This window comes from Pseudorasbora parva, chromosome 1 (assembly GCF_024679245.1).
Source record: "Pseudorasbora parva isolate DD20220531a chromosome 1, ASM2467924v1, whole genome shotgun sequence".
In the NCBI taxonomy this organism is placed as follows: domain Eukaryota; kingdom Metazoa; phylum Chordata; class Actinopteri; order Cypriniformes; family Gobionidae; genus Pseudorasbora; species Pseudorasbora parva.
Genome location: NC_090172.1, coordinates 40,051,759 through 40,079,093, shown reverse-complemented (window position 1 = coordinate 40,079,093; position 27,335 = coordinate 40,051,759). Strand labels below are relative to the sequence as shown.

The window sequence follows — 27,335 nt, the reverse complement described above, 5'->3', positions numbered from 1 at the left end:
AGTGTTTCACCCCCCCTTTAAGTTGTCTTTACTTACGCAATATTTCTACCACCCACGCCCCGCATTTTGGGATATTTTGGCCTATGCTGGCCATGAATAATAATTGGAGGGGTTTTGTTATTCAGACCTGGCAACCCTATTCCTCGGTTCGCCCTTCGTGCAGCTTCATGCACTTCGTGCACTTTGAAGGCGTGGCGTGGCCTGGCCTGGCCTTCGAAGTGCATGGCCTTCGAAGTGCGCACCCTTCACTTTGGGACACAGCTAAAGTCACCGTGGGATTGGGTGTACGCAAGGTGTACGCTGGAAATTTGGTGTACGCACTTTTGATAAATGAGGGCCACAGTGTGCATAGAGAAGTTGTCATAATGCTAGTCATTTCACATCATCTTGCATATCATCATAGCAACATTCAAAAATGAAGTTTGGTTTTGACATGATATAATAATTATTTGTAAACAATCGTGTTGACTTTAAGAAAGAACAATTAGAAAGAAGCATACATACAATCCACTGCTTTGCAAATTCAACAAAACTGCCTAGTATAGAAATATTCTCAGAACTAAAGCATTCAAACAAAGGGCATTATATTTAAAATAAAATAAAAAACATTTTTGATTGTTCATTTAAAATTGCCTTGACATTGATTTGTCAAATCACTTTAAAAATGACATTATTTTTTTTCTTAATTACATCCTTTTGTCTTCACATGGTTGCAACTTTAAATAAAGTCTTTGGCATCACAGATTTGTTCTCATTGTGACCGTCCCTGTGGAAAGTTGGTCATCTGGATGTTGTCTCCTTGTAGTCCTGCATTGTAGTAACCAAATCCATCAAACTTCAGGTCTAGTGGCTCACTGTTATCCAGTCGGAGAACTTTAAAGGGATGAGACAAAAATATTTAAATAATGATCATGGTGGGAGAATATTCTGTATCATACCCTCCCAGGTATTCAAATGGATCTTGGCTCAAAGTCATGTAAATACTGACAGGAGAGTTTTATATTACCTGGATCAGGTGACATCTCGTCCACCAGTTTCCTGTGTGAAAAGTCTCTTCTGTTCCTTCGATTCATGATGATAAATGCTGTCAAGGCAATGATCCCCACTACAATCCCAACAGCTAGGACGATAGTCCATGCCTGCCCTTTCTTGCTTTCAGTAGCATCTGTAACATCTGAGGATAAACCTGTAAAGACATATTTCATGTTTATTGTATCAAAGACACTAACTTCTTTATCCAAATGTGCCCTCAATAAAATACATTCCTGACCAAATTAGATAGAAACAGCAGAATATCCTGCTCCCCATCAATCTCATGTTGTTCAGAAATTTAAAAATGAACATTTTGTGGTTGCCTTTAATGCTGAGTTCCTTTTAAAAATGTGAATGGAATCAGACCAACACCATCAGAGTGGTTAAAACTGTTAAAGTTCTGCTATTTATTAATTTACTTCAACAGGCCAAACACAATAAAATCTAAACATATAATAATTCTGGATATGTAAATATAACATCCGTTCTTTAAAAGGGTTACTTCAGCGATTAGCATATGGCTTTGTATCAGTAGAAACCCTGGAGTATATTCGAATGATTATGCTTCCCCCCTCATATCCCCCTGAGACAAGAGATTTATGCATTTTATTTCTGGAAAAATTCCACCCATGACGCAAATATCGTCAATTTGCGCCATCGGAGGAATTGTTGGCCAGAGGCTAAAGACTACAGACAGCAGAGGGAGCCATTTCCGAATGTTTTCAACCCACGCGTGGGGGATGGGATCTCACTCACAGCACTTAGCTGCAGCTGCAGCCTCATGCATTCATGGAAACAGTGCGGCCACATCACAGCAAAGTAAGTCAACTTCTCAAACTAATTCCTATGAAAGCTAAGCTTTCAAAGGCATGAACTGAAAATGCGCCAGACTGAACATGCACTGTGAATCTATGCCGCGGACGCGTTTAACTCAGCTCTCATCACGAGCTCATCCATGACTGTCAATGTAATCTCACTCTCAGCATTTTGGGCTTCCCTCAGCGGCTAAATCACATATTGAACAGAGACGTTCAGTTTTTAATTGTAGTGTCTGTTCCCTAACTAAACTGATTTTATGAAAATGAAATCATAAAACTGATTTTATGAAAATGAAATGCGGTGGGAAAGTGAAAGTAATTCCATAATCTAGTAGAGGTGGCTTTGGGAGTGGCCTCGTAGGGCAGCGAAGCATTCTGGGAATTGTTGTCTTTCATCCCCATGAGACAACAATACATTTTCTGTCCTTTCTCAGTCTAGAAAGCACCAAATAACTACTATATTGGTAAATGGACTGCATTTATATAGCGCTTTTAACCAAAGAGCTTTACATTTTTGCCTCACATTCACACACCGACGGCGATGTCAGCCACCATCCAGCTCGTCGGGAGCAGCTGGGGTTAGGTGTCTTGCTCAAGGACATTTCGACACTTGGTCAGGTGGAACCGGGGATTGAACCACCAACCTTCTGGTTTGTAGACAACCTACATGAACCACTGAGCCACTGCTGCCCCACATTAATGACCCATTTTAAATACAGATTCATCTTCCCAGCGCTGAAGTACCTCTTTAAGTGTAGGGTGCCGTTTGGACAGAAATTGGTCAGAATTACATGAATAGATAATGGAATTTGTTTTCCAGCAATGTCAGGTGCTTTTGTCACATTGGTCAACATCTGACTTCGAAAGGAGCCCCTCCCATTAACTGTGGGGTGAACACACTCTTATTGTGAGGGAAGGTGAGGTGTTAGTAACTAGACACTCTGGCCCAGAGCAGAGGACAAACAAAACCCGAAACCCAATCCAACACAGAGGAACAGCAGCAAATATGGATTTTATGACTGAATTGAGAAGCTGACAATAAAGGTTAGCTTGAGGGGGGTGAAATTAAAAGATTTGTGATCTTTGTGAACTACAGAAACGGAGAAGGAAATAATGCTTATAAAAGGTCAAAACACTACTGGTGTCCCAGATTTGTAGTGTGCATTGTATTTCCAGTTCAGCTAAAATATTTTTGTCTATCATTTACTACAGTTCAAAAGTTTTGTTTTAGTAAGATGTTGTTGAATGAAGTCTCATAAGGCTGCATTTATTTGATCAAAAAAGAAGTTAAAACAGAAATGTTTTAAAAATATTATTAGATTTTAAAATATGAGTTCTCTATTTAATTATATTTTAAAATGTAATTGTGATGTGATCTACGAAAAACCATCACATGGTGAAATGTTACCTTTTACAGTTTTTGATACCAAATGAAAGCTGGGGTATGAAAAGTTATGGTTATCTGAAGTCGGGTGGTCACTATGATTTTTAGGAACGGAATTTTGAGAAAAACAGGAGAAAAAACGAACTCTTTTTGCATAGACATGAAAATGCACTATACAAACTTAAATGGCTGTTCAAGAATGCTTTGGAATATAGACCTCAGGTTGGGCTCGTTTTAAAGAAGACACTTTGCAGATTATTGTAGAAGTCAAATAAATTATGAAAATAAAATTGAAAAAAGTAATACAAGTTTAGATTTATGAAAATGTAAAAATATATATTTTATAATATTTTATATACTATTTTATAATAATATGTAAAACATGCTTTACTCTTAGACCACAAGACAATCAAAGCCAAAAATATTAGCAAGTTGTGTTCCAAGCTTTAGGTTGATATATCAAAAAATTAGCTTTCAGTGAGATTTTGTTTGGGCGCAGTACAAAACTTTTTCACTAGAGGACACCCAAGATCCACTGACCATATAAGAGCGTCTTCTTTTCCATATGGTTTGAGTGATCTAAATATTTTTTTTTTCATACTTTTCATACATTTTTTGAAGTACACATCCTATTCAGAAGTAGTATAGGCAGTTTGGCCGTATTTGAATTCAACCTCTAATAAATATAAAAAGAACAGGTGCATTATAGCTCACTGCTGCATCACAAATGGAAAATCTATATATTTTTTCTAACCTCTTTCAGAATTGTCTTTGGAGTCAAAAGGTCCGGTCAGATTTGCTTCTGTGTTCTCACTGTCTGGGACAGCTGTTGTTATGTCTTCAGGGATGGCAGATTCAATCACTAGTGTTGTTGTCCTGTTTAATGGTGGTTCAGTTGGACTCACTGTAGTTTTGTTCTGGATGCTCCCATCTGTTGTTGTGGTTGTTGGACTAGTAGTGCTGTTGGTGGATACATCGTCTGAGGGCAAATATCCAGAACCCGTTTCGTCAAGGCTGCTCTCTGTTGTAGTATTCTCAGGTTTTGGACTGGTATATGTTTCATTAAGAGCAGATTGATTTGTGTGCTCCGGCTCTGGTGTGGAGGTTTTTGTGACTGTCTCCTGTATCTGTGTTTCATTGGATTCTGCTGAAGTATATGAGAACTCAGAACTTGAATTAAGTGCAATCATAGTAGGTAGCGTTGTAGTAATGGGTTTGCCAGTACTGAATTCCTCTGTGTCATTGTCAGGTTTTGTGGAATTCTGCTGCTGTTCGTCTCCTCCAATAAAAGTAAATGAGCCAAATGATTGTCCATCACCTTCTAAATTGCTCTCTGGTTCGGCTTTTGTATTCTCTTTGTTTTCATCAGGTCCCTGGGTGGACACTTGTTCGAACGTCTGAAGTATCAAAAGGAGAGTAAGTGTGATGCCCAGTGGCAATTTCATGTTGGATTCTTCTACCTGCCAAAATAAGACATGTTACTTATGTGTAGAGTGAATTTGCATATCAGAGAAAACACTTTGTTCTCACTTAGGATAAACTCTCAAGACCAACAGCAAAAAAGGGCAAATATATTCCATTATTTTAAATGTGACAAAAGTTATATTACATATACATAATTGTGGTAATGCTGGCATCAATCAAAAGTTGAATTCTCACAATATTAATCAAATCAACATAGTGGAAAGAGGCAAATCCTAAGATGCCTCTGTTCTTCAGACTTTATTTCCCAGAAATCTCTGTTTAACAGCCCTTTGTTCCACCCCCACGAGTCCTTTTCACTGAAGTGTATCTAAGCCCTCTTGATACAATGTGCACAATTCAACCATGTCACTGCATTGTAATAACAGGAGGTGACCACAAAATATTCTGTATTCTCTGTATGGTATACAAATAACACACCCAAACTATATTTAGACATTTTGAGAAAATTATAGCAAAAGAAAAAAAGACAAAGTGACTCTCATACAAATACTTACATAAATATCTAAATATTGATGAGATATAGAAGTTGCATATAAATGATAATGTCAGTAAGTGATCTGTTTTTTATTTTAATATGTTGTTAAACAGGCACACCCACAATTAACGTGACTAACTGAGTAACTATTTCCATCACGTCGTGACTTCATAGCTGTTCCTGTTTGGCCAGTTTATCTGCTGTCATTTATGTATTCCCAACCAACAACAAAACTACAATTAGTAATGATAATTTCACAGGAAAAAAATGGAAAGACTCTTTGGGGTTCACATTAGTGACCTTTTTGTGTGTATTTACTACACAGAACATTTAATCTGCCATGCCAAGATGTTGGATGGCATTTTTTATTTTATTTTTTACTTTCAAATATTATTAATTTATTGTAACAATTATTTTATTACATTATTAATTATTTATAAAAATGTATTTGTTCTTAATTGTATGAGCAGTGTATGACATTTTCTATATTATTCCATAGTTATTATATTTTATGTTTGCTTGGCAATATGAAAATGTGTAAATTGCACCCCCCCCCCCCCCCCCCAAAAAAAATAAAGTGCATGTCCATTAAATGAAACAGTTTTAGACAGTTCTCTTCCTTTCCTTAAAAATATTTGATAAATAATGTGCCAAAACCGGTTTTCTATACTGAGTATGTGTCATCTCTCATGTTTTGAAGTTTGATACAGGACTAAAGAATAGTCAATAACGCAATGTTTTCGTGATGTCGAAATGTGTTAGGCAAATGTGTTAATCTATAATGTAATATATATTCCAAAGGTTTTTTTTTTTTTATTCAATATTTTATTAAATCATTATTAGATAGAAGTTCATCAGCATATTGTGAAAACCTCATACTAACATGTCTAATTTTTCAGGTGTTAAACTTCTAGTGGCACCTTTGGTCAAACAACAATGGTGATTTATTATTAGTTATTTAATCCTAAGTGATTTTCTTTGATGGATCAGAATTGCATTTGCCTTCATAACACTGACATATAATACCTATTCTCCATTTTACACCAAACTAAGCCAAAAAAGCAGTACAGCATTCCTCAATAGACTTCTTTGTATTTCAAATGAAAACTGTGTACCTACCTGGGTGCTGTCTGCTGGGCTCGGGTGAGATGTTCGAGGTTGAAACTGAAATGTTTGAGAGTTCAGAGAGTGTGCATCCAGAGACCAGTGGCAAAGGGGAGGGATCTGTCTCGCTGTGGCTATCAGGAAACTGGCCTTTCCTGAATGTTCACCTGTAAACCACACCTCTGCCTCAAACTTCCTGGACGTAAGCAGACAAATAAAGCATTGATGTGCGTCATCTGTAACAAGGACTTAAGCTGAACGTCAATCTCCAGTCATACGTCAGTTATGCACACCTCATCACTGTACACAGGTTTACCCTGGAGGTGGATTTTGAAGAATTGGAGCAAATTCCCTGGAGGGAGGAGCACCTGACACGCCGGCTGGCCCTCTGAGCATTCCTCCCATGCCCTGTGTCCATGGCAACACATAGGTTGCTGAGATCTGCTTTCATCTGCACCATGTCTTTGCAACATTAACCACAACAAAAGACACATGCTATTTTTACATGGCCAATGACCTTTTGCATCATAAGGGTGTCTTTTGTGGTAGTGGTGTCAAATTCTGCATTTTTACGTTGTCATACTGATGCTGAAACTTTTAGGCACGTCTTTATGATGATAGGGGTATGTTTCCAGTACTTAATCATAGGCCTGAATTTAGAGTATCTGTAAACAACCTGAAATATCATGAAAGTGAACAACCTGGTGTTCATGATTTGTACTTCCTATATTTGTCCAGCAGAGGGTGTATTATAACTTATTTCTGTCCTGAAGGTAGGGATTACACGATTGTCCTTATTTCAAATGTGGTCATTTCACTTGCTACAATACTTATTGTAGTTACTGCTGCAGTTATCAGGCTAGCAAAATGGCAGACGATACTTTAATAAAGCATATTAAAAGTCCCCTTTATTAAAGTCCCCATATTATCCTTCTTCATTCTCTTATATTCTTTATATTAATTATTCTATTTTAACATACTCAGTCTCAACAATCAATCAATCAATCAGTCAACTTTATTTATATAGCACTTTTAAAATGATGATTGTTTCAAAGCAGCTTCACAGTGTTAAACAGGACAATATTGCAACAAAATTTGATTTGGCTAGTTTGATTTGGATAGTTTATAGAATTAAATAGGACCTAATTAATACATTTAATTTGTATATTTAGTTGAATAACATGGATCATAATTTTAGTGTTCCCAACTGAGCAAGCCAAGCCAAAGGCGAACCAAAACTCCATCAGGGCATGATGGAGAAAAATAAACCTTGGGAGAAACCAGGCTCAGTCGGGGTGCCACAGTGTATAATTATTATTCTGCCAACCCTGCGAGTCTTTTTTGACTGCAAGTCAAAAAATTTGGGTATCACGCAAGAGACGGGTTCATTTAGGATGGCGCGTCGAATACACAAGAATATGAATACTTGAAAGATTGGAGTTATTGCGCCTAAAACAAGTTTATTGAGGATGACGTGCCGGTGAGGCAAATTCAGAGGAGACACCAACTAACACGGTCTCAGCAGACAACAATGATACGGACCCGCTGAGCAATGATACTCAACAATGATACTGACCCGCTGAACAATGATACTCAACTATGATACTGACCCGCTGAACAATGATACTCAACTATGATACTGACCTGCTGAAAGTATGGGATCAGTAATATTTTACATAATGTGCCATTGTGTTATTATTTATTAATGTATGCGTTACTTTAATTTGCAGCTTGTTGAACTTTTTTTGTAAAGATTTTATTTTTTTATTTTAATTAAAATGAAAAGAAAAATTATAAAGAAAATTTACTGAGAACATTTTTATTGAAAATTACATGTAACTAAAAAATTTATTACGGTATTCACTTCTTACCACTTTATAATTTTTTCACCATCAAATCTAACAGAAGCATGATTTGTCAAACATGCCCACTGGTTTTCCTGTGCAAAGCAGCCCTCGTCTCCTGAACCCTCTGATGAGCTCATCACAGCCCTTTCCATGGGGCGTTGGTGGGCAATAACGGAGGTTTCATGCCCTATATCTGAGGAGCCTGAATATGGTGATCTCATCTCAGGGCAGTATTGGGAAACAGTGGATGCAGGAGAAATTCCATGCCCCGCATCCCTGGTCTCCAGTAATGCATTTTAAAAAGGCTCAGTCTCCGCACAGATTTCTCAGATGCCATGGAAGCAATGGAAGCAGAAGAAGACACAGGGAACACCCATGTCTGTCGAGTCCACATAGCCTGCCATTTCGGAAAAGGAGGATCTCACCTCATTTCAAGGGGATCTCACCAAATCCCTAATCTACAGTGATGCATCTGAGAAGGCCCCACACTCAGGGTTCTCAGATGCAACACTAAAGACGACAGAGCAGCAGAGATTGGAGGAAGAAAAAGTAATTACGTAATTAAGGTCAAGGAACAACAATTGGAATCAGGCAGCTTGCTCAGAACCAATACCAATTTGCTTTTTAAAGTACATATTTTATATAAAAACATTTATTTATTTATTTATTTATTTATTTATTTATTTATTTATTTATTTATGACTACTCTGATGAAGCATAAATGTCCCACTTTAAGCCAAAACATTTTTTTTTTTTTTTTTTATCTGATGACCCTGGGCTGATTAAATGCTAAAAAGATCCTGTACACTAAGCCAACGGATAACATTGTAACAACATAAATAAATTCCTATTACCTCAATAGGCCTAAAAACCTGTCTACTTTAGGGAAGCTTATATAGTGCATTTATGAGGTGTATGTTTCACTGGATTTAATATTTGCTGTGCCTATAATAAAATACAATGCACCTAAAAGTTAAACTGTGAATATTCAAGTAGCCTATCTATTTAAAACATTTTTTATAAATGATATATTTTCACATAGTAAACCATCAATCCTATGCACATGTATTATTAGCATTGATATTAGTTTGTTATTAGTGTTTTTTTAAGTTAATATTATCACAGTTATCTGAAAACGTCTTGTGGATTTGTATGTAAAATCAACGCTGTGTTAATGGATAGTGTGAATTATATGAAAATAATGCATATGTTCTCTCCAACATTGCAATTCATCGTCCCGTGGAACAAGTTTAGCTCAAATGTAATATAACTAAGTGTTGATTATGACGCTCTGTGGGTACATGTCTTGCGGTCAACTGCCGCGTGATGGCGACAGAGATTCAGCATGAAGCGACGGGACGGTGGACAAACTTTCAGCTCTTATTGTGAATCATATCTTTCTTCATGGTTGAAGTGAAGAAGCGTGTACAATTAGAGGTAAGAATACTTTTTACTGAAGTAGTGCTGGGCGGTAATATTCTGTTCGAGTTAGGTCAAAGAGATTCTAAAATATAATAATCTAGAAATTCTTCAGTAAAGATTGCAATGCAAATTAAGTCAAACAAACAAACTTTTTTTTTATCTGGAAAAAAATAAGAGACCACAGGTGCTAATTTTTTGAGATAGGAATTTTGGGTTTACATGAGCTGTATGCCAAAATCATCAGTATTGAAACAATAAAAGACCTGAAATATTTCAGTTGGTGTGCAATGAATCTAAGATATATGAAAGTTTAATTTTTATCATTACATCATGGAAAATAATTAACTTTATAATAATATGCTAATTTTTTGAGAACGACCTGTATACTGTACTTTTTCTTTCTTTTATTTTTGGTTTAGGGTTTAAGAAAGAGGTTTAAAACAAGGAAGTTTGGTTTGTTATTTTGGCCCAGTCAGCTCTTGAATCGTAGGTCCCAATTAAAATCAATAAATTCACCTTTGTTCCACTATGCTGGTTTCAGAGTTTTCATGTTGCACTCCTTTCCCATAGACAATACAAAAAGTAATACAAATATATATATATATATATATATATATATATATATATATATATATATATATATATATATATATATATATATATATATATATATATATATATATAGTAACACATTACGGTCAAATTCTCAATAAACTTCTAATTACTGTTTATCAATAGTTAGTAAGCTATTGGGTGGGATTAAGGGATATATAATATGGCCATGCAGAAAAAGGCATTACTATGTGTGCACTGTCAGAAAAAAAGGTACATTTCTGTCACTGGGGCGGTACCCTAAGGTACAAAACCGAAAAGGTACTAATATGTACCTTTAAGGTTCTACTATGTACCTTTAAGGTACTAATTTGCACCCGTAAATTACTGATATGTACCTTTTAAGGTACTAATATGTATTCTTTAGGTGTGAGTAAGGTACAAACATGTACCTTTTTCACTTTTGTACCTTAGGGTACCTCTCCAGTGACAGAACTGTACCTTTTTTCCTGAGAGTGTGTTATATGTAATAATAAACAGCCAATATCCTAGTAATATGCATTCTAATAAGCAACTAGGCCTAGTTAATATAGTGGGAATTGTATCCTAAACTAAAGTGTTACCAAACGTACATTAAACATAAAAAAAATATTAAAATAAATGGGTGCACTGCTGTATAAAACCTTACTCTTGTGCTTCTGTTGCAGATTTTCTCACAGTTCTAAGTTCTATTATATACCATCTGGTGCTACTTGGACATGTGATCAGTGATGATCCCGGAGTCAACAGGTGTTTCAGGTCTTCAATCAACATGCACCCTCGCCCGGACGACCCTGCCAGGACTCCACGAAGGACTCTTCCACCCCCCACCCCCATTTTCGGCAGCCTCGGAGATGTTCCTTATTTCTTGTCAGCACAGTTGTCCTTTAACTCCGAGCTTGAGTGTTTGCAGTAACAACTGTCCAGCAAAGTTCCAGCAATTGACCTCCACTGGCTCACTGCGTACTTTCCAGCCACAGCTCCTGCACTCCACCAGCTCTGCATACTTGGCTTCCTTGCGCTTGTTTGCCTCCTCCAGTCTGTTTTCCCCGGGGACACTAAGCTCCACTATGACCACCTGCCTAGTCAACTCCAATGTAATAACCACGTCGGGGCGGAGTGAAGTGGTCATGATGTACTTCGGGAACTTAAGCTGTCTTCCCAGGTCCACTTGGAGGTGCCAGTCTCTTGCACTGGAGAGGAGCCCACCTGGTAAGTGTAGCTGCTGATGTGCCTTCTCCCCAGCTCTGACAAAGGAGATGGTATGTATTGCGGCATATAAACTCAAATTCAATCCAATTCTAAGACATGTGGGTTAACACTGAAGTCATGCTGAACCATTAAACATGATGTTAAGTCTTTATTGCACTATTTCGCAAGGAACAGACACTTTCTTGATACCACACAGATATACCTGAGACAGTGCATTCATATAAAATGTTGATGAGTACAGTGACGGTGACGGTCAACAGAAAGTTTCTCCTGATGCTTACCCTGCCGTCACGATCCAAAACCCCATACAACTACACAGGTGAGCACACAGACACCAATACAGACACCATGCCCCCAGTGCCACCTACGGTAACCGATGACATCACTTAGTGTATGCAAACACAACAGCATAGAAAAGAAATCAGACCCAATGTATGGCTCCTACATTCCGGCCCCAAATTATTCATGTTAATAATTAACCACTATCATCATCCCGTGAAAGACAGATGCCAGTCAACAAACAAAGTGAACTAGGTGAACTACTAGTCTTTTAAAAGACTTTTAAAGTCCAGCAATGTCAATAATGTAATGACCACTATGTCCAAAGATCTTTTCGAGGTGCTATATCATCCACTAACATCATGAGATCTCCTGGAACAACGTTTCTTTTGCCAGTATTCAACTTCTGCCACTCCTGAAATCCTGGAAGGTACTTTCACCCAGTTCTTCCAGAAAAAATTCAACATGTACTGCACTTGTTTCCAACAACGAAGACCGTAAACCTCCTCCTTCTCGAACAATCCTGGTGGCAACAACAGCTGCGACTTGAGCAGAAGTAGATGGTTGGGGTTAATGCCTCCAAGTCTTGAGGATCAGTTGATGCTTTTGTTTTTGGACGGCTGTTAACAATCGATTCGGCCTCACAAAACACTATCATCAAGCTTTCTTCGTCCAGGTTCTGAGTTTTCAAAACGGAATTTAGCACTTTACGGACTGACCAAATCAATCTCTCCCAAGTACCTCCATGGAGTGACGCTGCTGGGGGACTGAAAACCCATTTCACATTCTTTCGTAACAGCATATCATTTACGAGGTTCTGGTTCAGATTCACAATGGCCTCCCTCAATTCATGCTCGGTGCCCACAAAGTTATTACCATTATCCTAGCAGATTTCCAGGACTTGACCACGTCTCACCACAAACCTTCTAAAAGCATTGATGAAGGAGTCCGTGTCCAAAGATGAAAGAACTGAATGGCTCATATCGCCAAGCAGATAAAAATGAGCCCATACCTCTTGACCATGGCTCTCCCACGTTTAACCTCAAACGGTCCAAAACAATCCAAAACAATTTGTTTGTCTAAAAGAAGCCTCATCAGGAGTTATTCTGTTGTGAGGAAGGTCAGACATTTTCTAATGGATTCAGGTTAAGCAGACACCCTATGGCAGATGGCACACTTAGCCTTAACCTTTCTAATGGCAGCACAGAAACCAGGAATCTAATACTTCTGACACAGATGAGAAAGCATATGGTTTCGTCCACCATGACCTGTTTCGTCATGTACATGATGGATAACAAGATTGGAGATATATTGATCTTTAGCCAGTATAACTGGCTGATATTTTGCTTCAACTGGCATAGCTGCTCTACTAAGACGTACTCCAACCCTAACAAGACCACCATCCTAGATCGGGTTAAGCTTGTAGAGGTGACTTGTCATCCTGATACATTCCTCTTTCTTCAGGTTAGCCAGTTCTTCCGGAAACATTATTTTTCGACAAAACCTGATAATATCTGACTCTGCTGCTACCATATCCTCCGTGGACAGAACACCCTTTAATAATTGAGCCTTGACATCTTCCATCTGGACCTGTAGCTCTTTCTTCAGCTGCTCAGCACCTAGGTCAGATTCAGAAAGGTATCAGCAGCTTTCAATGTCGCACCAGAGACAGAAGCAAAGTCTTAAACTTGAGAAACCAACCAACAGCCCGTTTAAGACGGAGCCGGGAGGAAAAGTAACCAATGAGCTTCTCCACTGGACTTACCTGTTCAACTTGAGCAGCGTTCACCATCTCAGCCTTGACCTACGGGTCTCCAACAAGAGGGTATTCCAAGGTCTTAGGGTTTTTGGGCCACCTGCTCTCAGGCTCATGAAGAAAGTCTGGACCACAGAGCCATGCACCAATCTTTAAAGGGATAGTTCACCCAAAAATGAAAATGTATGTTTATCTGCCTACCCCCAGTGCATCCAACATGTAGGTGTCTTTGTTTCTTCAGTAGAACACAATTTAATATTTTAACTCCAACCATTGCTGTGTATGTCATATAATCATGTGAATGGGTAACATTCTATGAGAGGGGAAAAAAAACTTGCTTAGACAACATGCACAAAAAGCCCTGTGGCTCATGACGACACACTGATATCTTAAGACACAAAACGATCAGTTTGTGTGAGAAATCGAGCCGTATTTGTATAATTGTTTACCTCAAATACACTTCAGGTAAGGTCAATAACACACACACTGATTAGATGCACTTCTATATCTAATGAGCCAGAGTGTGGATATTGACCTTACTGGAAGTGAATCGCGTCTATCCAGCATATTATACACACAAACAGCACCGGTTGGAGTTAAAAGTCTTCATTTGTGTTCTATTGAAGAAACAAAGACACATACATGTTGGATGCCTTGGGGTAAGCAGATAAACATAACATTTAAATTTTTGGATGAACTATCCCTTTAGCAAAGACTAAACTTGAGGCTTTCCTGTAGTTCAAACAGTAGAGTGTGGCGCTAGCAATGCCAAGGTCATGGGTTCGATTCCCAGGGAAAGCAAGAACTGACAAAAATGTAAAATGTGTACCTTAAAATGCAATGTAAGTTGCTTTGGATAAAAGCGTCTGCCAAATGCATAAATGTAAATGTGAACTTTAACACCTCTAGAGGCTAGATCCGCAGGGTCGGTTGATGTATTTACATACCTCCACTGGGATATGTTAGACATAAAACAGAAGTGCTGTCTGTCCAAAAGACTGACTCTTGGAGGTCCATTTTCAGCTCTTTCCTCCACAACTTGTCAACTTAATTTCAAATATTGCCCCCGGAAGAAACGTCACATCAGCTTTGACGGCATTGGCTGTTGTATGTCGCTTGACCAATTGCGTCATTACGTCAGCTTTGATTGCAAAATGCCATTGGCTCTCGTGTGTCTCGTGACCGATGGCGCCATGCTGAAGAGTCGTCTGTATCATTTGAATCAGAAATATAAACAAGTGCTTGTGTGGAGCGCGATCATCATTTCAACGATTAAAACATTAAGATCAATTCTGTTCTTCACATGAAAATATCGTATGATTTCAGAAGACTTGGAATGCAACATGAGTTAATACTTCTATACTGTTTTGGGTCCGTTTTTGCAATAAATAACTGTCTATGACTGCAGTCTACATTTATTTGCCTCTTATGCGTTTTATATTCTTAAGTGGGTAGGTTTAGGGTATGAGTGGAGTTAGTTGATCCGAAATATAAAAGTAGGCTATACAAGTTCATAAAATCAAGTCTACTTTTAAAAATTCAAATAATTAAATGTGTGCTGGGAATCCGTGTGAGGACCACGGATGCTGCCTGTCAATGACTTACATAGGCATCACTTCCGTGAACCCATCACAGAATTTTTGGTGATTCCGTGAAACTACCACAGATTTTTGAGTTAAGGGTCCATGTTCATTTCACAGATTCTGTGAGATCAGGTTGGTAATTCAGGCAAACAGAGTCCCAACTAAGTATTGAGTGCTGTACATGCTCATACTTTTCATGTTCATACTTTTCAGCTGTCCAAGATTTTTAAAAATCATTTCTTTGTATTGGTCTTTAAGATTCTAATTTTCTGAGATACTGAATTTGGGATTTTCCTTAGTTGTCATTTATAATCATCAAAATTAAAATAAACAAACATTTGAAATATATCAGTCTGTGTGTAATGAATTAATATAGTTCACATTAATTGCTTGTCAGTACATTCTAGTGCACTTGAGCAGTGCACTAGAATGTACTAGTGCATTCCGGGACCACCGGAACACGATCCACTGGCACACGATGCAACGGGACCACCGGCAACGGGACCACTGGCACTGAGATCACCAGAATGGGGTCCACGGGGTTATGATCCACAGGATTAGGGACCACCGGAACAGGGTCTACTAGAACTGGGACCACCGGAACTGGGACCACTGGAGTAGGTGTGGAGGAAGCCTCTCCTCCTATGCCTCGGGACCACTGGAGCAGGGACCACCGATCTTGGGACCGCCAGGGCAAGGGCAATCTCCCTGGCAGCTCTCTCCTGCTGGCGGGCGATAGCCTCCACCATCGCCTCAAAGGTGCATCCGTCATATGCCCTTCTGAGCCACCACTCCATGGGCTCATCTAGAGCATAATTAAAAAGGTCCTTGAGTGCAGAGTCACTGAGCTTTAGCCCCTTGGCTGTCTCCAGGAACTTCCTTGCAAAATGCCAGATCTCCATTCTCTCCTGGCGGAGTAGGTGGAGGACTCGAAACCGTAGAATCCGCTCGTACTGAGGACAGGTGGTGAGCGATTCCGGGATCGAGTCCTCAACATGGTCGTATCCTTATGTCACGTACACGCAAAGGAAAATGGTGCGAGGACTCAAGTGCAGGAAAATTATAATTTATTTACAACAAATAAAACATAAATACAAAACAAAACCCACAAGGGGGAAAACATAAACTAGAAAATACTTGGGATGGCTGACGCGAACCTGACGTTTCGACGCTGTGTCGAGATCCCGAAGCGCAGATGTTATGAAACACTGCTCCTAGCTGTGATTCGACACACCCATGTCACGTGACTACAGCTAAACGAAGCACTGAAGTGTTTCATCAGGTGCTGAAACTGCTTTGATTAAAAGGGGCGGGACCACACAGTCACACATCTGAATGAACCTCATTCCCCACAGTTAAAAAGTGAAGTTAATCCATCTTCACCTCGTGGGTTTTGTGAGAGAAGATACATTTTGTGATATAAGTGAGATTTATAGTGCACTTTGGTTAGTTATATTTAGGCTAGATTTAAATGAGATATATTGACTGATAGGTAGCTATAGACAGCGACAGATAGTTAGGATAGATATAGGCTAGTGACACATTCATATAGGCTAAGTTAGAATTATAGATATATAACATAAAATAAATTGAATTATGTAGATATAGAAGATATTCTTAAGTGATATATATAGATATGGAAGCGCCACATAAGAGATGTCATACTACATCTGTTGTGGGAGCATTTCCATTTGGAAACTCCACATAAAGTGAGATGTGTGTATTGTATTGGCTCAGAATGTATGATCCATTAACTTAATTTTCAGTAATTTCCCTCATTTGTATGTACTTGCTAAAAAAATATTTATGCATGCCATCAACAAGTTTCCTGCCTTGTGAGAGAATTTTTTCAAAGGCTGGAGAAATTATATAAATATATAAGTCAACTAAGTCCTTAACCAGCAGAGCAATTCATACTTTTGAATAAAAATGTTATGTAACAAATGACACATTGTGGCTTTATTACTTTTAATAATCTTAATTTTTCATGACAAAAACAAAACAAAAACAAAAGACTCAATTTATTTACAATGAGGAGGCTACAGGTTACAAAACCAAGTAGTTGTCAGCCAGATGTTAAAACGTGTTTTTTGTTTTGTTTTTAACATACAGTAGTAGATCACTGTCAAGGTTATTTCAGATCAATCCACACAAGTGTCCACTAGATGGCGGCATGGAGACAGGTGTCAGGTGTTGTTTCGAAGCTTCGGCACATTTGCTTCAACTGTTTCAGTGCTTCACAAATCCTCATTCTGCCCATCACTAGAAAATACATAAACTGAACCTAACCACGTAGAAGTCACAGGGGACCAGGAGACATAGACAATACAAGGATACGACGCAGACTGACAAACACAAGGAGCTTATAAAGGGAAGAAATCAAGAGGGAACAGGTGGGAGAAATCAACCACTAATCAGATAATAAGGGGAGAGGTATCAGACAATTACATGAGCACATGCTCAGAAGGACAAAACCCACATGTGCACACAAGGGACAGGCACGTGACAAAAACATTGCATTTAATTCACACTTAAGTGTATTTGTTATAAGTATATTATTTGTGCAATAAGCACACTTTATAAAAGTACTCTAAAGTGCATTTTTTTCACAAGGGTAATATACAAGTTTCACTTTTTGAATGGAATTAGGGAAATAAATCAACTTTTTGATAATATTCTAATTATCCCAGCTGGCATTTTAACATTGAGCCACTGTTGAATCAACGTCAGGTGCCAGTGTTGGATAACCGTTGAATTTTGTTTAGATTTTGCAAATCTAATCAACGTTGAAATGGCAACGTCATTCCGACGTCATGTTTCTCAACATAGGTGAATTTGCCAACATTGAAACAATATTGATTTTAGTTTAGATTTTGCAAATCTAATCAACGTTGAAATGGCAACGTCATTCCGACGTCATGTTTCTCAACATAGGTGAATTTGCCAACATTGAAACAATATTGATTTTAGTTTAGATTTTGCAAATCTAATCAACGTTGAAATGGCAACGTCATTCCGACGTCATGTTTCTCAACATAGGTGAATTTGCCAACATTGAAACAATATTGATTTTAGTTTAGATTTTGCAAATCCAATCAACGTTGAAATTTCAACGTCACTATAAAGTCCTGCTTTTCAACATAGTTTTTGTTAAACTGTTTTCACTGAAGTATTGATGTGTTCAACAGTAACACCAAACACCTTGAAATGGATACATAAACACTAAGTTTGCAAACACGCACAGTCAGCTTGGAAGAAGCCAATTGGTCAAAGGAAGACCAGGAAGATTAATAAAGACATTTCACTGACGTAGGAAACATGCTTTATTACATAGCTGCAATTGTGCCAACCTTTCACATCAATTGTACACATGTCAAACTTTTACTTCACCCAAAAATTCTGTCATTAAAGGGTTAGTTAACCCAAAAGTGAAATTGAGGTCATTAATGACTCACCCCAATGTCATTCCAGACCCGTAAGACCTCCATTCCTCTTCAGAACACAGTTTAAGATATTTTATATTTTAGTCCCAGAGCATTGTGGCAATCCGAATCATTGATTCATGGCTGTTTGAATCTTTATTTGAGGTTTGAAAACAAACGCAGAAGAGAAGCCAATGCTGAATAAAATCGTAGTTTTTGTTATTTTTGGACCAAAATGTATTTTGGATGCTTCAAGAGACTAATTAACCCACTGATGTCACATATGGACTACTTTGATGATGTTTTTATTCCCTTTCTAGACATGGACAGTATAGTGTGCATACACTTGCATACGCTCTCGGACTAAATATAAAATATCTTAAACTGTGTGTGAAGATGAACGGAGGTCTTACGGGTGTGGAACAACATTAGGGGGAGGAGTTAATGACAGACATTTCATTTTTGGCTGAACTAACCCTTTAAATGACTCGCCTTGTCGCTCCACACCCGTAAGACCTTCGTTCATCTTCGGAACACAGTTTAAGGTATTTTATATTTAGTCCAAGAGCTTTCTGTCCCTTCATTGAAAATGTATGTACGGTATACTGTCACTTTTTATGTTGTTGTTATTTTTGGACCAAAATGTATTTTCATTGCTTTCATTGCAAAAATTCTATCCAACCCACTGATGTCACATATGGACTACTTTGATGATGTTATTATCTTTCTGGTCCTTCTGGACATGGACAGTATACCGTACATACATTTTCAATGGAGGGACAGAAAGCTCGGAGTAAATATAAAATATCTTAAACTGTGTTCTGAAGATGGAGGTCTTACGGGTCTGGAACGACATTAGGGTGAGGAGTAAATGACAGAATTTTCATTTTTGGGTGAACTAGCTTTTTTTAACCTTTAAAAAAAACAGCCCAAACATTGGGCAACATTAAACACAGCTGGTTAAGTCTTCCTTTCTTGTTACTTCTTTCTGCTACCGCCACCAGTCCTCTCAGGTGCATATTTCAAGTCTTTGGCCATGTATTCGTCTACTTTCATTGGCTTTAAGCTCAAGACCGCATCTGATGAGAAAAACAAAAAAAACAGATCAGTATTAGCAAACACTACTCTCTCAAATTAAAATATTTAGCAAATATCAACTTTTGTGGCATTGCCAATGATCAAAGTATATAAATTAGTATTGATCAACATGCAAAGTCATTGATAATCATGTGCTTGAGCGAGCAACAAAAGGCAGTTGGTAGTAACCCTTGCTGCAGGTAGAGAAGTTAGTCTAGAGCCCAGAATGGGGCCATCCTTAAAAATATTTTGGTTTGCAGTAACAGTAAAAAAATTTAAAAAAAGGGTCGGTAGGTAGGTCTATATTTTTTTTCCAAATTTTAATATAAAAAAAAAAGTACATTTTTGGTGATGGTGATTACGTAGGTATGAATTTAAACAAATTGGCATATCGTGACATCACTGACTGGGTCTTCAAGCCGTGCCTTCGGGCGTGTAGGCTAATTGCAGGCTATATAGACAACAAACAAATTGAAATATTTGTCAAAAACATGTTTATTGCATAAATTTCAGGTGCATTCTTTAAGAAAAGGGTCCAACCACCGCTAGCTGTCATTGACTCATAGCTGTCAACCCTCCCTTTTTTTCCGGGTTTATCACGTATTTTAGCTCTTTTCCCGCTGTCTTCCCGTTTTAGTATTTTCCCCGTGATATGTTTCTTATTTTTACGCTCGATTGTGTTAACTCAGAACACGCAACTATCTGTGTCTCTGAAGTGGCTTGCACTTCTTGCCAGACCAACGCATCTGGTGATATAGACTAGTGCATTTGAATATTAAAAAGCAAAAAGTTGTTTTTATGAATTCAATTAATTAAGTAGCTATAAGCAGCTATTCAATCAAGAGCAGTGAGTGAGTCCTTATCTTTTGTTTGACAGACAGCAGTAAAGGCTACTGCCCCTTTAAGACCTAATACAGAGATATGCTCGTCTTTCTCAACTGTATAAAGTTCTCTTAAGCCATATAACTTACAGACTGTCTGATGGATACTCATCAAGATCGACATGTTGACATACTTTTTGTGTGAGTTTATCCGTTCAAACCATAGACTGTAAAAAAATATGGACGTAGCGTCCGTGACGTCACCCATAGGATTCTGATAAGCCGTTCTGAAGCTTAAAGTAGAGACGAGCTGGGCGTTGCCATCTTGTGAGCGAGTCAACTCGTGTCACTCCCGGATAACAGAAAATGGGCAAAAAGGCGGGATGTGCGCGGAGCTGAGGTGACGCAATGACTATAGACGGCGGATAAATGGCTATCCACTTGTAACCACGCCCTTAATTATGCAGAACCTTAAGGTTTTATATAACGTAAACGAATGAGTTATAAAAAAATTCACCCCCCTCAGAGTTGTCATGAAGATCAAAATTAGCCTTATAAGCCAAAACCACAATTTGTACCAGGCTGTAAACATGTTTTTTTCTGCTTTAAAGTTGAGAATTTTAACATGGGGCTCAATGAGATTCTGCTCCCTTCTGGAGCCTGTCCCTAGTGGCCAGTTGAGGAATTGCAGTTTACATTACTTCCGTATTGGCTTCAAGAAAGATCGCGGGAGGTTGCCGCTTGGTTCAAACACAAGACTTGAAAGAACTCAATATTTGCGCGCTGTGAGACGTGCGCGCGCTGCGCACAGAGACAGATCTTCTCTTACTGCAGAGGGTTCTCATTCGCGTCTTCTGGCGAATATACTGAGTGATGATGCCGAAAATGACTGGTCATACCGCAGCACTCGCATGCACTGAACACAGTTTACAAAGATAGACCGTTTTGCCCACGTTTTCTTTTATTTTCGCTGTTGTAGTGCACGTGTATCCATCGACAGAACCATGCATAAAGCATTATTTTTCAAGTTACAACCAGTGCCGCCGCTCCCACCACGCGCTGGGGTCGAGCAGAACACGCTACCCATAGCAACGCGTTATGACAACGACATTTCAGACTGACAGAGACGAGATAAACGGCTTTTCCGCCATTTGTTACTGTTTTGTACACGTTGTTATATTAATTATAATTCAAAATCTGTTTTATTCGCCACAATATAGTAATGATAAATGTTGAGAGGGGCACTTTTGATTCATTTTCAAAAAGGGAAGGGGCTCAAACTAAGCCCTCCCCTCTGCAGTGCACTTGCCTGGTGTGTGTAACGTGTCCATGGTCTTGACTCCTGTCACACAATGCGGCGAAATCTCCGACAGGGCTTTAACCTGGCTTTAACAGTCTAACGTTTCAGTGAATGAGAGTATGAGCCGAACCGAAACGAACGCACGTGCAGGCCATAGTGTGACATCCGTTAACCATAGTGTAAACATAGAGGACGTCACGGGTTTTTCTATAAACGAAAGAACGTAGCCTTCGTTTGTATGGCCCAGGCAATTTATACATTTATAATACTTACTAAAATATAATTCATATTATTTTATTACTGTTGTATTAGTTGTTTGAAAAGTAAAAAAAAAAAGAAATTGGTCGGTCTTAAAGCCAATTTACAACCGGCAAGTCGGTCGGACTAAAAGGGAAAAAAAATAAAAAATTGAGTCGGCCCTAAATTGACAGGGTCGGTCGGGTTACGGCAAACAAGAATATTTTTAAGGATGGCCTGGAGTATTTTATTTTTATATATATATATATGGTTGGTATATATATATATGGTTGGTATATAGATGGTTGGGTTAGGTATGGGGACAACTTAACGTTAAAGGAGACTTTCAGGTCCATATATTTTCATATATATATAAAGTTTGGACACATTACTATGTGTAATGTTTTTGAAAGAAGTTTCTTCTGCTCATCAAGCCTGCATTTATTTGATCAAAAATACAGAAAAAAAATGTAATATTGTGATCTTATTACAATTTAAATATTTGGTTTTCAATTTATTATATGTTAAATTACAATTTATTTCTGTGAAAAGCTGAATTTTCAGTATCATTCCTTCACCGTCACATGATCCTTCAGCAATCATTCTAATATTCTGATTTATTATGAGTGTTGGAAACAGTTCTGCTGCTTAATATATTTGATGAATAAAAGGTTTAAAAGAACTGCATTTATTCAAAATAAAAACATATTTTCAAATAATATAAATCTCCTTTACTATCAATTTAACACAGTGTTTCTCAAACTTTTTCAGCCCAAGGACCACTTTATCTTCCAATTTTTTTTCTGAGGACCACCTACAGAATCCCCCTCTAACACGCCCCCCAAAACCAACAAAATAGGAAGGATAAGCTAAATTTAAGTTTAATATGCAACTGTTTCAAGTCAAAAACGAATCATTCAAACATAAATGCAATAATTTGATCAGAAATGATTATATACATTTTATATATAAAAAGTCTTCCACATAAACCTGTATTTAAATTTTACAAAAATGTAACAAAAAAAAGTTAAGGGTTAGTTACTTTCAGATTCAAATAGATGGTTGGGTTAGGTATGGGGACAACTTAACGTTAAAGGAGACTTTCAGGTCCAAATCTCTGGAAAAAAGAAGAAAGAAGAATGTGACGTGCTAAAGATGTATAGATATTCTTATGCCTCTCCCTGATTGGGTAACGGTAGTACAAGACAAAAACATTCAAACTGATCTAATATGTATAACGTTAGCTTCATGGAGCGTACACATACACGCCGGTGGAACGACAGACTAACGGCAGTTCGCGGTTAAACTAGTCTGCCCGTAACGTTACACTTAACGGCGGTTCGCGGTTAAACTAGTCTGCCCATACGTCTACACACACACAGATAAGAACGGCGTTTGACGGTTAGCTAGCACTAACTCCGGTTCGCGGTTAAACTACGTTAGTCTGCCCATATAAACACATAATTAATTAACACAATACGTATATGGACCAGAGTCACGCACACTCAACATTTATTTAGGAATTTTCTAGTTATAAAATGTGACTTCAAAAACTTTGCTTACCGTCTGAGCTGTTATGCCCAAATTCAGTCGAATCGGTCCAGGTCAGAACCTGCGAGGCTGACGATGACGACACAGACCCACTTCGCGCACGCGCAAGCAGGTGTTGTGTGGAACCGTCAGAGCCTATTGGCCTTTGTGTGATGGACAGTCGCCGTCCTCCAATCAAGCCATAGATCTTGTATTCGTGCGTGTGTGTGTGTGTGTGTGTGTTTCCGTCCATATGTGTGTCTATATATATATATAGCTCTGGAAGAAAAATTAAGAGACCACTTAATATAAAAATTAACTTAATATATACAACTTAATATATACAAATTAAAATGCACCAGAATGCAGGAAATCACATCTACAAAATTTAAAATTGTATGGGGGAAATGTATATCCCCAGACCCCCACACAAACAGCCCCACATATAATATTTTCACCAGCCGCCACTGCATATATTGTTCTTGTATGGAATGACTAACCAAAATGATCAATCGGACTTGCTGTCAAAGTAAGCCATAAGATGTAGAAAGTGCTCAACAAACGTTTAATTCAGAGTTGATATTTCAACGTTGTATCATTATTCATGTATCAACTCTTTTTCAACAGTTAATTGATCAGCATTGTTTGGACGTTGTTCCAACGTTATTTTTCTACTAAGATATTTCAACAAAAATTTTAAAAGTCATGGTTGTAAAAATAATGTTGATTTGACGTACAACTCAAAACTTGTTGATATTTCTATGTTGAATTCTTAGTGAGTTAACAACACCAATTCAACTATTTGGTGTTCAACGTTGTTTTGACGTTGAAACAATGTTTTTTCATAAACTGACATTATTTCAACTACATTTAAACGTTTAATGTCAGTTGAATGCCAGCTGGGATATGACCAGCAACTGTATATTAACAATCCAGAAGGTTGGTGGTTCGATCGAGGTGTCCATGAGCAAAACACCTAACCCCAACTGCTCCCGACAAGCTGGATGGCGCCTTGCATGGCAGACACCGCCGTCGGTTTATGAATGAGTGTATGAATGGGTGAATGTGAGGCAATATGTAAAGCTCTTTGGATGGCCATAGGGTCTGTTGAAAGCACTAAATAAATGCAGTTCATTTACCATTAGTAACTATCCCTTTAAACAAAATAAAAAATAAACCAATGGAAATAATCTTTCTATGTTTCTTATATGTTGCACTCTTGTCTTGATATATTCAAAAAATAAAGTCCAGTTTTATATTACATATCATCACGCAATTAGAAACATAATTAAAGTTATTATTAAACTGTTATGGGTAATAATCATGACAAAAGAAGAAACCATGGCCATGTTTCTGTGCTGTTTTCAATTGGAAACTTTCTTCTAGAGGGAGTAACCAACATCACATTTACTTTATTTGCTTTCTTGACCCTTTAAATGAGGCAACTTCTGTCCAAGTCTTTTTAATTTAATACTTTGTCCATTGGAAAATGTTGTTTGCAGGAGGCTCCTATTCCAATGAATAAAATTAAATTGAGCCAAAAACTGCCTCTGGAGAACAAAAGCCTGATGCCCACAGTTCAGAATATTAAACTACAGGGGCTTCACATCATAAAGTTGCAGCACACTAGTTGTTTTTTTCTGACTTTACAAAAAATAAGAATTACAGAAAAAAAAAACAAAAAAAAAAATTTGATTATTGCCATGAAATCATGGTCCAAAGCTTATTCACGGAAAATTTTAGTCTAATGAAGGCAGAAGTAAGTTTTGTTTTTGTACCGTTTTTTGGGGGGGCCTCTTGCAATTTAAGATCTCATGAGGGAGCAGTTGACTGGAAGAATCTGATGGATGGTGAGGTAACAGCATTGACTGTGTCAAATGTGAATGATTACAATAAATGAAATATGATTAGCAGCTGGACACTGAGAAAGCCTGAACATAATGTCCTTGAATGATGTTTGATTATATTGGGAGAAGCAAGCCAAACAATCTTGATCACAACAAAGCCAGATCATTCCCTTAAGGTTTTTAAAGGTTTACCAGAAATTTTACTCAAACATTTGATGGTATTCATGAAAGCCAAAAGAAGGCGTTTTAAATAAGACTTTAGGAGAAAGCCATATTTCTTAAGCATCGGTAGAATGTTTTGTTTTATTAGGATTCTTTGAGTTGACTACCCCGGGATATCTTGCCGTTTTAAGGGCCAGAATATGTTTTAATATATTTGTTTGGCTTCAGATAAGAGTGAATTTTGATGTTAGTAGCCCAACCAAACAGTCTCATTAATTTGTAACTATCTTTTTTGTGACACTGTCTTGGATTCAGAACGTGAAGGGAATGTTTAATGTTAGAATCATCTCTTATACTGTACCAGCCAAACGATAATTAACTGATAAATTATAGTCAGAAGATCTGGAGCAGTTATTTTAGTATTATTACTATAGCCTACTTTTATTTTTATTTTTTTCAGTTTTCAGTTTTCATTTGATTTTTAGTTTAAGTTTCCGTATTGTTGTGCTTTTAAAATTTGTATGACTTTTTTATATATTTCTCTTAACCTTTAATGTAAGTTATTTCTGTTTTAGTTAGTGAAATGTAAATGAATATTCCATTTTTATTTTTATTTAATATTAGCCTACAGTATATGCTATTTGATTTTATTTAAATTAATGAAAACAATGTTTAATAGTTTTAGTTTTAGTAACACTTGTTTGGATGGGGCGGGTAGACTGATGGATTACTACATCCAAAATTATGATTTACTCACTTTCTTGTGACCCTCATCTCAACCTTTTGTCTTCTATGAAACACAAGAATATAGCCTAAGTTTTGACACTAATATGTGACATATAATGAAAGCAGATGTGCCCCAATGCTAATTGAAAAACAAAACAAAAAACATCAACAAAAAAAGAGGTAATCATTCCATGAAAATCCATGTACCAGCCATGGTCAGCAATCATGTACATGTTTAATATTTCAAACAAAAGCCTAATTACAACTGTGATGTTGCTTATATAACAGTTCAATAACAAGATAATATTAAGAATATTAAGTAACTTACATTTTAGACACAATGCTGCTAGCTATAATGTCTTGTCAAGCAACGGTGTTTCCTTACTAAATGAATCAGTGTATTTTGAACTAACCAGTTCAGTCAATGACTTACTCATATTACCTGTTTCATTCCTAAATGAATTAGTAGCATTTTTGAACGAATCAGTTTAGCGAATGATTCACTCATGTCATGAGCACAGTCACCTACTGGCATAAAAATTTTGTGATGATACACGGGGCATCTTTTTGAACAATGGTGCCATCAACGGGGCAACCAGATGAGACAAAAGGACTGAATTAAAGTTTCCAGATAGAAATTTGCTGTCCATTCTCAATGGGAATGTGCCCGAGCAGCATTACTTTGCTTTTTGAAAGACATGTTACATAAGGGTGTGTAAATGATGTCATTTTTATTGAATATGTAAATTACTGTTATGTCTGGTATGGGTGTGGGGATAGAACAATAACATAAATGTCTGTGGGTATCAAAATGCCGGTGTGGCTGTGAAAGAGAGGGATATGGACAGTTCAATTAAAATTCACAGGTTTATTTTTCCAAGTTCACAGAACTGTACCAAGTGAAAAGGGTGAGAAATCAATATACTGTGAGGGGTTAACAGCTTATGACCCAGGACCAGTAGTGAAGAAATGAAGACAAAGAGTCAGGATTGCAATTAATTAAAAGAAAAATTTACTTAAGAATAATTAGCAGTTTCAAAAGCAGAAGCCAGCTTCAAGTCTCACAAGGAGTTAGTAGACCGTGCTCCCGCTCTCACCGTCTCGTTGCCTCGCCCTATCGTACATACAATTGTCTCAACAGTTATACCGTTTTCAAGGTCTTATCCACCTCTTTACTGCAATGTGGATGGTTCTGATTGGCTCAGAGACAATGCACAGTCATGGT

General features: G+C 37.7%; 1 protein-coding gene and 1 long non-coding RNA gene across 2 annotated transcripts; both read right to left on the bottom strand.

Annotated features, from left to right (window-relative positions):
- Positions 1–23: 23 nt before the first annotated feature.
- Positions 24–6,703, bottom strand: muc15 (mucin 15, cell surface associated). The gene is made up of 5 exons (XM_067425700.1): positions 6,615–6,703; positions 6,314–6,494; positions 3,989–4,694; positions 1,007–1,186; positions 24–873 (listed from the first exon to the last, which is right to left on the bottom strand). The coding sequence occupies exons 1-5, from the start codon at positions 6,701–6,703 to the stop codon at positions 752–754; spliced, it is 1,278 nt and encodes a 425-aa protein (XP_067281801.1). The 3' UTR covers positions 24–751.
- An 11,625-nt stretch (positions 6,704–18,328) lies between these two features.
- LOC137084462 (uncharacterized) lies at positions 18,329–23,540 on the bottom strand. The gene is made up of 3 exons (XR_010906761.1): positions 23,409–23,540; positions 22,888–22,962; positions 18,329–19,489 (listed from the first exon to the last, which is right to left on the bottom strand). It is a non-coding gene; the product is annotated as an uncharacterized lncRNA (long non-coding RNA).
- Positions 23,541–27,335: the final 3,795 nt, after the last annotated feature.